Here is a 13,356-nt window from a genome sequence, read left to right on the forward strand (position 1 = left end):
TCTGAATCATTCTCCGTCCCTATCGCTATTTTAACTTTTGTTTTCGAAACTTACGTTGCTCCAAACTCAGTCAAAGTGGGGGCTTCTGTAGACACTTGATTGTGTCTCCCCAAAAAACCAAACCCAGTGATGAATATCTTTCACATCATTAATTATCGAACCAGGTGAAATGTGAAAGGGTCTCGTGATTTTTCTGTTTTTAGTAAAATACTTCTTTCTATTTTCAAAAATCTTTCTTTTCGTACCTAATTTATGAAAAACATCCAAACCAATTTAGTTTGGTCCATGATGTGGGTCCAATAATTGCTTAGTTGGATGGGGCTCGAAAAGAGATTTCCAACGATATATTATAGGCCCAATTCCGATGAATAATGAGGATGTTATGGCCAAAATACTAAATTGGAACTTAAAAGAGTTTTGTGGGAGACCTAATGATCAAGTGGAGGGTCCATTAATTATTATTCCTAAATTCATTAGGATTTACTTTAATTTTCTAGAATAATCTAGAAGGTTATTTTCAGTTCTAAAGAGATTAGGATTAATAAAATATTTGACTTAAAAAGATAAAGGATTTTAGTTGAAATAAAATAGGTGTTTTAACGGATTAAATCTGATTTTAATGATAAACTACGGACTCTAATTACCCAATTATATTGGAAAAAGGACTCTGTACAGCAATTTTTATCGCGCAGTGCCATCGCGTGGCGACAAGCCTATCACGTCGAGGTAGGCCTATCGCTCTGCGACAAAGTTATCGCATCGCGATAGCCCTGTCACGTCGCGATGGGAGCAGTTTTACTCCGATAGAAATTCGATCTTTTCTTATCGTTTACGGACTATTTATTTTTCTCTGTAAATATGGTCGTTATTCCCCATTTCAAATAACCAATAATCGATCAACAATCATCTATTCTTTCTCTCTTTCTAAAAGCTAGAAGATTATTCTTTATCCCTCTTTCTAAGCCTCGCCTTTTCAATTGCAATATTCCTCCATCACGAGACTTAGACACCTAGCCAGGCTCGAAGTTGCCTTCGCCCTAGACGTGAAAGGTTGATAATTTCTGAGGTTTTGTCCCAAATCTAATTTCAATTAGTACTCTAATTGTTTGATTTAATATTTCCTTGAAGTTACTAACGTGTGTATTGTTTTGATCAAAAGAGATACGAGGCATCAAAGTAAGTAATTGGATTACTTCTTAATTATTATTTTGATATAAAAAGCATGCTTAGATTTTATTAATTCCTAAAATTATGTTAGGATGCTTTTATTGCTTTGTAGTATCATGTTAGGATTAAAGCTTTGATCTTTATTGTTTAGTGACATGCTAGGATTTGTTATTAATCTTGTTAGTATCATGCCTAGGATCTTGCTAATATTATTTTCTTTGATGAGATTGATATTATGATGATGATGATTTGTTGTATCAATATATATAATATGTTGCTTGATTATATTATTGTTGTTGATTGATTACGCCCTTTCTTGCAGGTTTAAAGGGAATTTGTACTTGAAATCACGCTTAATAAGATAATTAATAATTTTATTAAGGTTAATGTGATTTTAATTCAAGTGATCGCCAATAATAGATTTATTTGTGCATTAATAATCAACCAACATAGATTAAACAGGGTTAGGATTAATTTAATGATTGCATGTTAATCAAAAAGCGCACATGAATATGAGAAGAACAAAGTATAGGCCTATTTAGGGCAGGTTTAATCTCTTTTAGGTTGAATTTGTACCTTCACCCCCGAATATCTAGTCATGGTTCAGGACCACTATGGAGTTAGCGATCTCATGGATCGTGTAGGGGTGTAACCTTCACCCTGTGAACGGTTTACAAGTTCCTAAAACTTGTTGGCGACTCTTTTGCTCTATCTTCCTTTCCTTTGGACGCCACCATGCTTAAGTATATGTTCATAGTGGGGCTCAAGTGTGGGATGCTTGAAATATTCCCTACGGTTACAGTCGGCAAATAAAAGTAATTTGAATCAAAGCAAGAAAGCACGACAGGCGGGCCTAACCCCGTCATTTTTGGCGTCTAGGGCCACCCTTTTCTTTTCAGGCTGCTCCTTTCTTAGTTGAGCAGCCGATTAGGCAAGCGTCTTGTTAGCGTCCACCATACTTAAAGCTTCTTCTGCAAAAGAAAACCGGCTGGTAAGAGACATTATAACAAGTTTGTTTAAAAGAACAATTAAGACCATAACAGCCGGGATAAACAACATACGTCTCTCAAACATGGTGCTTAGACCACAGGCGGAGAGAAACACCTTATCTTTCAGAAAATCTGGGTGGGATTCCCAATTCTTGGGTACGATTATTTGAGTCCCATCATCCTAGGGGGTGGTGGTTGTCTCGAAAAACCCCGGCTTTATTATTTTCCCCCAGGCCCTGGATGGAATACGAGGAAGGGCGCACTTCTTTCTGAGCAAAGCCAGATCTTTATTGTACCGGCGTAGGAACCGGTTGTGGCCTAAAGAGGGCGAGGAGATCAAGTAACATTTCTCTTTCCAGCCGGTCTACTTAGACGGCTTGTCTAGTGTCATCATGTATTGCGGGTGCGTGGTCAAAGTATACTACGCCCCCTACCCGCCTAGAGCCTGGCTCATGTAGTGCATATGAGCAAAAGCCTCAAAAATTGGCTCAATGTTTTAGAACTCATAGGCGACAATATAGCTCAGTATGTTTATCCATGAGTTGGGGGTGAGTTGCCAAACGTCTAGCTCATACCCCTTCAAAATCCTTTTAATCCCTCTGTGGAGAGGGAAGCGGAGGCCGGCTTTGATCACAGCCGAAATAATTGTCGGCGTTCTTAAGGTCTTCCTCCCATGCCACAGTCGCTTCCACAGGCGGGGCGCTAATTACCCAATCAGGCCCAAAAGGATACTTTTCCTTAAAATCTCTAAAGGTCAGGGTCTGTATCTCTAAGGGGGACATGTGTGCCTCGGTAAGTTTGGAAATGGACGGGCCTTTAGCCGTCTGTTGAACCTCATAGCCGGCCTCCGTCTAACCAGAGCTTGAAGCTTCAGAACCTGACCGGTTGGGGGCTTCTTGGCCATCCTCCGGATCCGAGTCATTCTGAACAGGTGGGGACGGGTCCTTCACCGTCTGCCTTCTCCAAAATTCGGTCACTTGGGGTAGACGGGGTGCCACCCGGCGAGGAGCCTACTTGCTCATCTGATCCCTCATACTCCTCATCCGGAGTAATTTCATCGGCGGGCACTTCCAGAGCGCGCCTTCTTTTTAGTTTGGTAGCTGTCTGTTTAACTCTTACCATCGTGTCCTACATAGACACAGAGATGGGTAAAGCAGGTCCAAATGTCCAGAGACGACACCCCCAGTTCTAAACTCAACCGTACCAGGAGACCGGCTGATTGTCATAGGCTGTGCCGTGTGTGTCGATGGAGAATCCATTTTATTTGAAAAACTAAATACACAAACGGAAAAAGTTTGAAAGAGTTGAGAAGAGGAGAGACGGTTACCTTTGTTGAAATTCTAAAAACTACCTTAAGCGGTGACCGGTTGTGTCCATGAAAACTGCATACGTAAACTCAAGGAGTCTGCCACAGGCGGGGCAGAGTCTCTCTCTCTCTAGAAAGTTCTCTCTCTTTCACTCTCTAGACTTGTGAAATGATCAAAGATGAGAGAGGAGGGGGGGTAAAACTCTATTTATAGGAGGGTTAAAATGGGGGCATCCCCGTCACCTTCCCTGAAGGTGAACAGTTTTTACTGTTCACCACTTACAAGGGGGACGCGTGTCATAGGCGCCCCGTGGCTTGTCACGTCACCCCCTGTGAGGGCCAAATGTTTTGGGTAAAAATATTTTAGACACGTGGCCCAATCAGAGAGGGACACATGTCATTCCTTGAAAGCTCCAACATGGACCACTCTCCAGTCGACACGTGTCACCCTCAGAACCTCAGGAAATTGCTGCCTTCAAGGCCCAATTCCCAAGAATGCCACAAAACGGCGCAGCCCATTAGGTCATCCTGACCTAATGAAGGGCATATTTTCCGAATATCCTATAAATAGGGAGATTTTCCCCATTTTGGGGACACATTCATTTATTACAACATACCTATATTCTCTCACAACAGAGAAAACACCTGATCTCGGAATCCGAGAAGATCTCACTTTAACCTTTTTCGCACCTTTTTGTATTTTTCGACCAACACTAACTTGATCGTCGGAGGCAGAGCTCCTACCAACTGGAGTCTCCATTTTTTGCAGGTACAGATCGTGTGGAACCAGTCTTGGTGACGTAACTCTCCCGATGGACCAGAAAACACCCAAACAAGTGTTACAGTTATTTAAAGTATGTTCACATTTACTTAATTGAGCTGAACTGAACTGATTGGAGTTGAACTGAACTGAGATGAGGTGAGCTAAAATGAATATTTTGTGAGAGAAGGAATTTAGGAGTTGAAGTGAATTGAAATGAACAGATTGAAGCTGAATTGAATAGAACTAAAATTAAGCTTAAGTAAACATGTCCTTAGCCTTATTAAAAATTTATTTTAATTAACTATAAAGGTTGACATACTCTTAGTTAATAAAAAATTTAATTTATTTTAAGCTAGCCGTGCAAAAGTTAACTAATTTTTCATAAATTTTTCTAATCAATAAACTTCATAGTTCATACCATTTTTGTTAGGTTAAAAAAAAGTGAGACTCGGTATTTTTGTCATTTGTACGGGAAGACATAAATTTCTGCATTTAGCTACACCCCAAAGTTAGCATCTCAGCCGCTCATTGTCACCGTCGACGTGTAAGAATCATGAACAAGGTAGTGGACATTCAAGTTATTATCCTCAATCGTTGGATAACACAGGACTAGCAAGATGAAATTGGGCTATCTACTAAGTAGTACATAGTAGAATTGCTGAAGAAACGACATTAATCTTTCAGAAACTTGATATAGTACGTTATCAGTCCTCTTCTTTCTCTCTTTGCCTACTCTCTTGATAGAATTTCAGTCTTCTGCATCATATATTATGCATCAAAATTGTCAATAATTCCTACATATCTGTGTTTATGTGTTAACCCCATAAAACCCATGATTTTCTTGCTGTTCTAGTATAAATTCCATTTCAAACGCATGTAATTAAAAAATCATGGCGACCCTTTTGCAGAGTTTGTCTCCTATAACAAACCCATGTTTAGAAAATACAGTAAAAGTAAGTGGGTTTTTTTCCCAGATCCCAAGTTTTCATACTGTGTCAGTAAACAAGGGTTTTTCAAGGGTATTAGCATCTAACCAAGTTACAATTTCATCAAATTCTGTGTTTACTTTGCCTAATTGGAGGACTGGTAAGAATGATGCTAAGACTAAAGAGATTAAAGTGAATGATGCTTTTTTGTACTTGGAATATATGGTTGAAAAGGGCCATAAACCTGAGAAGAGTCAAGCTACTCAGTTATTGTATGACCTTTGTAAACTAAGTAAAGTTCGAAAAGCGATTCGAGTGATGGAGATGATGGTTAGTTCGGGTGTGAAACCGGATGCTACGTCATATACATTTTTGGTGAATCATTTGTGTAAGAGAGGGAATGTTGGGTATGCAATGCAGTTGGTTGAAAGGATGGAAGAGTATGGCTACCCGACCAACACGGTTACGTATAATTCACTTGTCAAGGGGCTGTGTATGCTTGGGAATTTGAATAAGAGTCTGCAGCTTCTGGATCAATTGAGAAATAAGGGACTGGAACCTAATGTTTTCACTTACTCATTCTTGCTCGAAGCCGCCTACAAAGAACGAGGAGTCGATGAAGCAATGCGGCTGTTGGATGAGATAATTGCCAAGGGAGGAAAGCCGAATTTGGTGAGCTACAATGTGCTCTTGACAGGGTTATGTAAGGAAGGGAGAACAGAGGAAGCAATAAGTTTCTTCAGGAATTTGCCGCAAAAAGGATTTGAGCCGAATGTTGTGACTTACAATATTATGCTGAGGACTCTGTGCTGTGAAGGACGGTGGAATGAGGCGCATGAGCTTCTAGCTGAAATGGATGGTGGAGATCGTGCCCCGTCTGCTGTTACTTATAACATTTTGGTCAGTTCACTTGCTCTCCATGGCCAAATAGATCAGGCATTTGAGGTGTTGGAAGAAATGACGAAGGCAGGATTCAAGCCTACAGGAGCCACCTACAACCCAATCATTACTCATCTCTGCAAGGAGGGAAAGGTAGATCAAGTTATGAAGTGCTTAGACCAGATGATTTCGCAGCAGTGTTATCCTAATGAAGGAACGTATAATGCTATTGCTGTACTTTGTGAAGATGGGTCAGTTCAGGAAGCATTCTCCATCATTCAAAGCATAGGTAGCACATCAAACTTCTCGACTCATGACTTTTATAAAACTGTCATTACAAGCTTGTGCAGGAAAAATAATACATACCCAGCATTGAAGCTATTGAATGAGATGATAAAGTATGGATTTACACCTGACTCTTACACATATTCAACGTTGTTAAGAGGGTTGTGTATGGAAGGAATGATAGACGCAGCAGTTGAGATTTTCATGTTGATGGAAGAAAATAACTGCAGACCAGATGTCGATAATTGTAATGCTCTTATACTTGGTTTATGCAAGTCTCATAGAACTGATTTGTCTTTGGATATCTTCCAAATGATGGTAGACAAAGGATATAAGCCAAATGAAATGACTTATACGATTATTGTCGAGGGCATAGCCCATGAAGAAGAAATGGAGATAGCAGCAATAGTTTTGGAAGAACTATATGAGAGAAAAGTAGTGAGTAGAAACACAATGGAAAGGCTCGCAATGCAGTATGACCTCGAGGGTTTACCGGTCTAAACAAACCATAGAGTTACTCTTCTCAAAGAAATGCGTAAGGCTCCAATTGCTCTTACAATCAAATCGTAATTGGTTTGCAAATAGATAATATTCAGTCCAACGTAAGTGAATATATCTATCTCCTGAATGCATTGGGCTGATATGGTACGTCATCTCTGCTTCAATTTCGATGCTATACGGTTCTTCATGTTGCTAATGCTACTTTCAACGGTGCTACTCTGTTGTCTTTTGGATAGAATTTACATGAAGACTGAGAAGATGAAGCTTTAGAAACATAATTTACAATACCAGACTATTACCTCTAGTTGAGCAAAATGGTTATTTTAGTATTTTTGGTGCCGAAACAATATCCACAGTTTGTCTAATATTTCTGCAATAAAGATGTCCTCGTCTTAAAGATGCATTTCTTTTGCCAGGTTCATTTACTTCTGTTGGGCAGAATACTTCTAATCATTAACTTGTTACTGATTTTGTTGTAATTTTTGCTAAATTAAAGTCCTGTTGATAAACAGCCAAAGATAATTTAGTTTATTTGATGTTTATTGGTTTGCCATCAAAATAAACTATGGTATAATGACTTCATTTATGAGATTGTAGTCCCCTCATTGTCTGAAATGGTTTTTCCTGCTAATCTATGCCATCTTTTAGAGATTTCAAATTTGAGAATAAAACATAACTCGAATGATTTGAAAAATAATACAGTATAATAGAATGAATAATAAAAAGGTTTTCATGCCAGTAGTTCCCCCTCAGAATAATTTGAATTCGGTAACAAATACGGTGATTGTTATACAAGTCTCCGAAACAAAAGTTCAATGCCATTTGTTTCCACAAAAAGTAGTAAGAAAGAACAAACCCCAGGCAACAGTATGCATGCTTCATTTCTCCAAACATGAATCGCACTTGAAGAGAAAACGAACCTAGCTTATCAGTTTTATACATAAAGCAAATCAATCTCCACCAAGAGAAGACAGTCTTAACCAACCAATATCCAAAATAAAATAGAGCCTTAAGCAAGGTAATAACTGAGACATACCTGTTATGTGAGGACTTTACTTGGCGCCTCCTATATTTGATTTATTATCTGCAAAGATAGAAGAAAACAAAAAAGCATAAATAAGAAAAGGAATATATTGGCCATGTTTGGAAGAAAGCTTATTGGGGGTATATTAGCTTATTTGACTAACTTTAGCTGATTGACTAGTCAAACAAGCTAATACAAGTGTTTGGTAGTAAGCTTATTGAAAGAGCTTATTTCACTAAATAAGCTCTTTTTGAAAAAGCTCATTTTAGGAGCTTTTTCAATTAGCTTATTCATTAATTATTGTGAAATGACACTTATAACCTCATTTAATTTAAAATCCTATCTAAACTACCTACCCTACAATTAGCTTATTGGTCATTTTATATACTCTAACACCTTTAAGCTATCAGCTATTTACCAAACACTTTTATATAATCAGTTAATACAATAAGTTAGTCAAATCAGTTAATAAAATCAGCTAGTCAAAATCAGCTAACTCAATCGGCTTCGGCTTTCAGCTTTCAGCTTTCTCCCAAATAGGGCCATTGTCTTCATCTTATTATAGTTATTCGCATTAATTACCAGCTAGCCGTGAACAAGAGTATATTTTTGCAAAAATATATGCAGTGTCATTGTTTCTTTCCCAAACTACCAACCTGCTTTTAGACACCAAACATATTTTTAGTCTCTAGCTTGTGGTGAATAATATCGTGAAGTCTTAGACTAACTAAAGCACATGAAGTGTTCCATATGGTTTTCTAAAATTTCATCTCTGTTAATACCTAAAAAAAGGTAAACAAGTAGTAAAAAAAAAAAAAAACACTTAATTTCCGTTCCATTCACTAAATCAATTGCCAAAAAAGTTGTCCAACAAATTATAAAATTTTATCTCAGCTAATTAAAAAATAGCTTGAAAATAGATGTGATGAGAAGTTACCTACCAATTTCTTTCCAAAAAAAAAAAGAAGTTACATACCAATTGAGCCAATAGACATCATACGGTCGATATTATCAAGACGATGTTGCACAGATCTCAAGACTGCGTTCAATGACGACACTCTTTTCCTGATATTAGAAAGCTTAGTGGCATGCTGCATAATAAATGGCAATGGTCCATCCTCCAATACCTGATCGAGCTCTACCAAGCCCAGAACATCAGAAAAGGCAGAATATTTATTAAAATAAAAACTTCAAAACAAACAGCAGACCAACAAACAGAAGAAAATAAAAAGAAAATGAACCGAAAAAGAAAAAGAATGGTGTGTGCATGCTTATATATAATATTAATGCAAAAGAAATGACCCATCAAACACGAAATTGCTCTGGTATAAGTTTCGCTAATCAAACCCTTAAGTCATCTAAAATTATTACTAGGGATGATTGTCAAAGCCTCCCATATATATAGTATTATATTTAGATGACAACTACGAAGCACATGTTTGAATAACTATTTTAGAAGTCCAAAAACTTGAGCTTTGCTAGCATTTAAATTAATTCGTCAAATGCTCCGACAATTGACCCATAGACTCACCATGCTCCCTGACCTCCACCAACCCATTACCGTCTTCCTCCACTGCAGCCACCATCACCATCTGCCCACCACCAGTCATTGACGTCAGTCCCAACCACCACTTTAATCAAAAATTCAAACACCACCACAGTGACCTAGACTAGGGATGGTAAAGTCCTAATGGCTTAGATTTGAATAATCCTAACTTCAACCCTACAACCTGCCAAAGTTCTGATTCAATCCGACTCCGACTTCGACTCTCAATTTTGTTTCAACTGAATATGTTTCATTTTTATTAACAGAAAAATAATACTACCTCCATTTTTTATTAATTGACACGTTTTGACTTTAACACTATTCACTCACTTACCTTTGACCATATATTGTGATGTATACGGAATGAAAAATATGTTCATGAGAGACCTTGTTCGATTCGTCACGATATGTATTTTCAAAGTATCAACTTTTTATGATTTTTATCTATCGGTACTTAAAAATATTAATCGTTGAATTTGTGCATTGGCAAACGTGACTAAAGAAACGTGTCAACTAAAAAAAAACGGAGGAAGTAATAAAATAAAATAATCTAAAACAACTAATCTATTGATCCTTACTATATTTATGGGAGTCATTTGGTAGTGCTACAAACTAACAAAATTTTAATAAAATACATAATCAACATCAGAGGCCAATTAAATTGTAAATATATGATAAAAAGTATACATGTACAAAGTCGGACTCGGATCGGATAACTCGGAGTTGGATTTCTAGATATGAAGACGAATTCGGATTTATTTCAAATTTGGCTTAGATTGTTTTTTCTTTGAATCTGGGCAAGATTGCCGTCACTACCCATGACCCTAACTCCTAACATGTCATGTCATGTCAGACTATCAGGAGGAGTATGCCAAAGGTATAGCGAGGGGAGGGGTTGAACACTTGACGGAGAATGGAGGGAAGAGGGACAGCAAACTGAGGAAGGGAGCTAAAGACTCACGATTCATCAAGAGAAGGGGGCGGAAGGAAGCAAGCTCGCCAAAGGATAGAGAAGGGTGAAGGGAGGAGAAGGGAACACTTGGTAGAAAGGCTGAAAGGGAGAGGGAAGTCGCCAAAGGAGGGAAAGTCAAGAAGGGGGATGTGATACATCCTATCAGAGCACCACCCTTGATGACGTATACTAGACATAGGGCCAGGAGAAAGAAATCATTTAAGAATGTGTGAGGTGGCAAAAGAGACAAAGAGTAATCAACGTAGTTGGGATTCAATGACTGCTGATAACAGGCAGTGAGGATAGCAGAATAAAACGGGAAGGGGAGGGTAACAGTAGGGGTATTGAGAATTGAGTAGTAGTTGCTTGAGTGAGTGAAGCCTCTCAAATTCCTTATAGTAATTACCCAATCATCATCTTCCTCTCCTTGATTTCAGCGTCTATCAATTATTAAATTAATTTGTGATTAATCTGCATCTAGGTGATTGCAACTTACAAGTGGTATTGGAGCAAATTTATCAATGGCTCCCCCACCTCCACGCAGCGGCTAGACAGACTTGAACTGAAGCAGACGCCCTAGAAAACTTTTGTGGTGACAGCGGTGGACTGTGCAATGGTCAGGCTATAGAATGGAGGACAAAAACCAGTAAGTTCTTGATCCAGATACAACCTAGTACTAAAAAAGGGAGCAGCACAAGCAAAGCAGCAGTGCAGCACACTGAAAAAACCAACAAAAACTAACTGTACAAATTATACAGTTAATTAGTTAATTTCTCAAACCATTCCACAATCTTTACTTCCTATCTTCCTAGAGACAATACCTAGGATTCTATGTCTAATCTCAAATTTTATATTCATACAATAGTATGTACACATAGGACTTTTAAGTCCCATTTCTAGCTTTCCAAATCTGATACACAATTGCCAAAATGCAGGTTTTATACACTCCTCATAGAAAACTAGTTTTTAGTTTTCTAGCTATTTTACTTGTTGTATTCATGTTCTTGAGCTTGATACTAATACCTGGCCATTTATGTATCTGCTCCCAAATTTTTAGGCTATAAGAGCAGTCAAAATTAAGTGATCATGATTCTCAGCAACATCCACACATAGCAGGCTAAATGTATCAGTAGCAGCCCTAAACTTTAGCAGTCTGTCTCTGGTTAGTAATCTCTGCTCCCAATCTCTAGTTTGATGAAAAGAACATGACCACACCCAACAGAGCAATGGGAGGTAAGGATCAACTACCGTGATTTTTTTTTTTAATTAAAGGGAGCAAGTATCTAGAGCAACAACAACAACAGGGGAACTAGTCACCACCCACCAGGGAGAATGTACAAGTGGGGGTATTGAGTCTGGCAGAACCTAGGAGAGGCTTTGAGCACTCCATAGTCCATACTGCTCAAAAGGGAAGCAATCTAGTAGGGGTGATGCCACACCATTACCCACAATTTCAAAAAGACAAGATTGAAAAATTGATATATAAATGAGAGAAGCTTGAATCATAACAAAAACCCTCCAAGTTTGTCTATTACAAATTATTATATTCTGAAGGATCTCTAATATCATGCTTTATAACTCAAGATAAAACCTTGAATTGTTGTGATTTTTCAAATTGTGTTATAGTCCAATTTTCATGAATAACGTGGCAGGCAATGAGGATAATGAGCAAACTCGCACCCAACTCTTAAAGAAACATTGGTCACCAGCAATTCAATGATCAGTAGTTGAGCACAGTCCATAATTTAGTGGCAGTGGGCAAGTACAAGAATACGTAGAGGCAGGCACGAGAAAGGGTGGTTGGTGATGGTTGTGGCGCTGAGTAGAAATGTGATGAAGCAATAGTGGATTGGTAGGGGTGCAAAGGTAGTGATTGCTGTTCATTTTACCTTTTTGCTAATTACTCGTAAAACCCAAAGGGAAAGAGTGAAGTCATATGAGCCAGATGATCTATTTTGGAAAATGAAAGCCGATATACCAAGGTTTTAAAAAAATCTAATTATATACTCACCATCAATTCCTTTGAGTTGTGCTATTGCAATACTCACCACAATTTGCTAGTGAACGATTCAATTGTTAATCACAGTGGAGGTAACTGAAACTTTCTAATACTACTGATTTTATAAGCTTTTTTTTTTTTTTTTTTTTTTTTTTTTTTTTGAAGAATACTGATTTTTTGAGCTTGATTGAACCTAAATGTGACGGAAGGCATAGGAACCGAAAATTAAACAATATCTAACCACCTAAATTGGAGATAAACAAAAGTACACAGCACATTATCCCTCGTGATTATTGTGAAACTCCTTCACACAATTCTCCTAATTAAGAATGACAGACTTAACATCAGAATTAGTCATTTTAATTACCGATTAAATTTGAAAGCAGAATATACCAAATACACTGAATCATAATTCGTATTTTACAAACCAGAAACTGATTCTCTAACAATAATCGACCAAAAAAAAAAAAAAAACAGAAATTTCGAATTAAACAAATTTAACACTACGATAAAGCATAATTTAAATTACCAAGTATAAAACAAATAAAAACGAAGGAAATTATAGTAAGTGATTGAAAAAATTACCAGAAGTAAGACGATCAAGAGCAGAAAAGAGGTGAGTTTGGCTTCGAGAAGCATCTTCAGCTTTGGAATCAAAATCCCTAATAACAGTAGCAATCATTGTAGACATGCCTTCAGCTAGAGCTTCTGAACTACCCGTGATTTTATCATCATTTGCATTATCATCATCATTTTCAGGCGAATTTCTTAAACTGGAATCATTTGTTGGTGCATTTCCAATTGAATTTGTGTCGGAATTCGACATTATTTGCTCGGTTTTGGTCAATTACAGTGATACGCTGAACGAAGAGGGGAGAAAATATTGTGCGTTTGAATTAAGCAAGAAGGTGTTTTTGGTTCCGGTGAGGCATTTCCGGACAGTCAATTGACCTCTCAATGGCAAAAATAAGGAGGTGTTTGGTTAACACACAAAAATGTTGGAATTGGAAATTCACGTT

The 13,356-nt window shown here is 37.8% G+C and overlaps 2 protein-coding genes across 2 annotated transcripts; one reads left to right on the forward strand and one right to left on the reverse strand.

The window, feature by feature from the left end:
• Positions 1 to 4,813: 4,813 nt before the first annotated feature.
• LOC145576566 (uncharacterized) lies at positions 4,814 to 7,376 on the forward strand. Its single transcript, XM_081634301.1, has one exon. The coding sequence runs from the start codon at positions 5,116 to 5,118 to the stop codon at positions 6,814 to 6,816; it is 1,701 nt and encodes a 566-aa protein (XP_081490427.1). The 5' UTR covers positions 4,814 to 5,115; the 3' UTR covers positions 6,817 to 7,376.
• Positions 7,377 to 7,528: 152 nt separating this feature from the next.
• Positions 7,529 to 13,356, reverse strand: LOC145576567 (uncharacterized). The gene is made up of 4 exons (XM_081634302.1): positions 12,923 to 13,356; positions 8,817 to 8,978; positions 7,853 to 7,900; positions 7,529 to 7,736 (listed from the first exon to the last, which is right to left on the reverse strand). The coding sequence occupies exons 1-3, from the start codon at positions 13,161 to 13,163 to the stop codon at positions 7,869 to 7,871; spliced, it is 435 nt and encodes a 144-aa protein (XP_081490428.1). The 5' UTR covers positions 13,164 to 13,356; the 3' UTR covers positions 7,529 to 7,736; positions 7,853 to 7,868.

This window comes from Chenopodium album, chromosome 13 (genome assembly GCF_948465745.1).
Source record: "Chenopodium album chromosome 13, dcCheAlbu1.1, whole genome shotgun sequence".
NCBI classification, from domain to species: Eukaryota; Viridiplantae; Streptophyta; class Magnoliopsida; order Caryophyllales; family Amaranthaceae; genus Chenopodium; species Chenopodium album.

Bases quoted from the DNA above. Each gene is read 5' to 3' on its own strand.
- LOC145576566 (XM_081634301.1), top strand. From the start codon at position 5,116: ATGGCGACCCTTTTGCAGAGTTTGTCTCCTATAACAAACCCATGTTTA.
- LOC145576567 (XM_081634302.1), bottom strand. From the start codon at position 13,163: ATGTCGAATTCCGACACAAATTCAATTGGAAATGCACCAACAAATGAT. The intron at 8,979-12,922 runs GTAATTTTTTCA...TGGGCTTGGTAG, and splicing joins TCTTGATCGTCTTACTTCTG to AGCTCGATCAGGTATTGGAG. The intron at 7,901-8,816 runs GTATGTAACTTC...CTATCTTTGCAG, and splicing joins GATGTCTATTGGCTCAATTG to ATAATAAATCAAATATAGGA.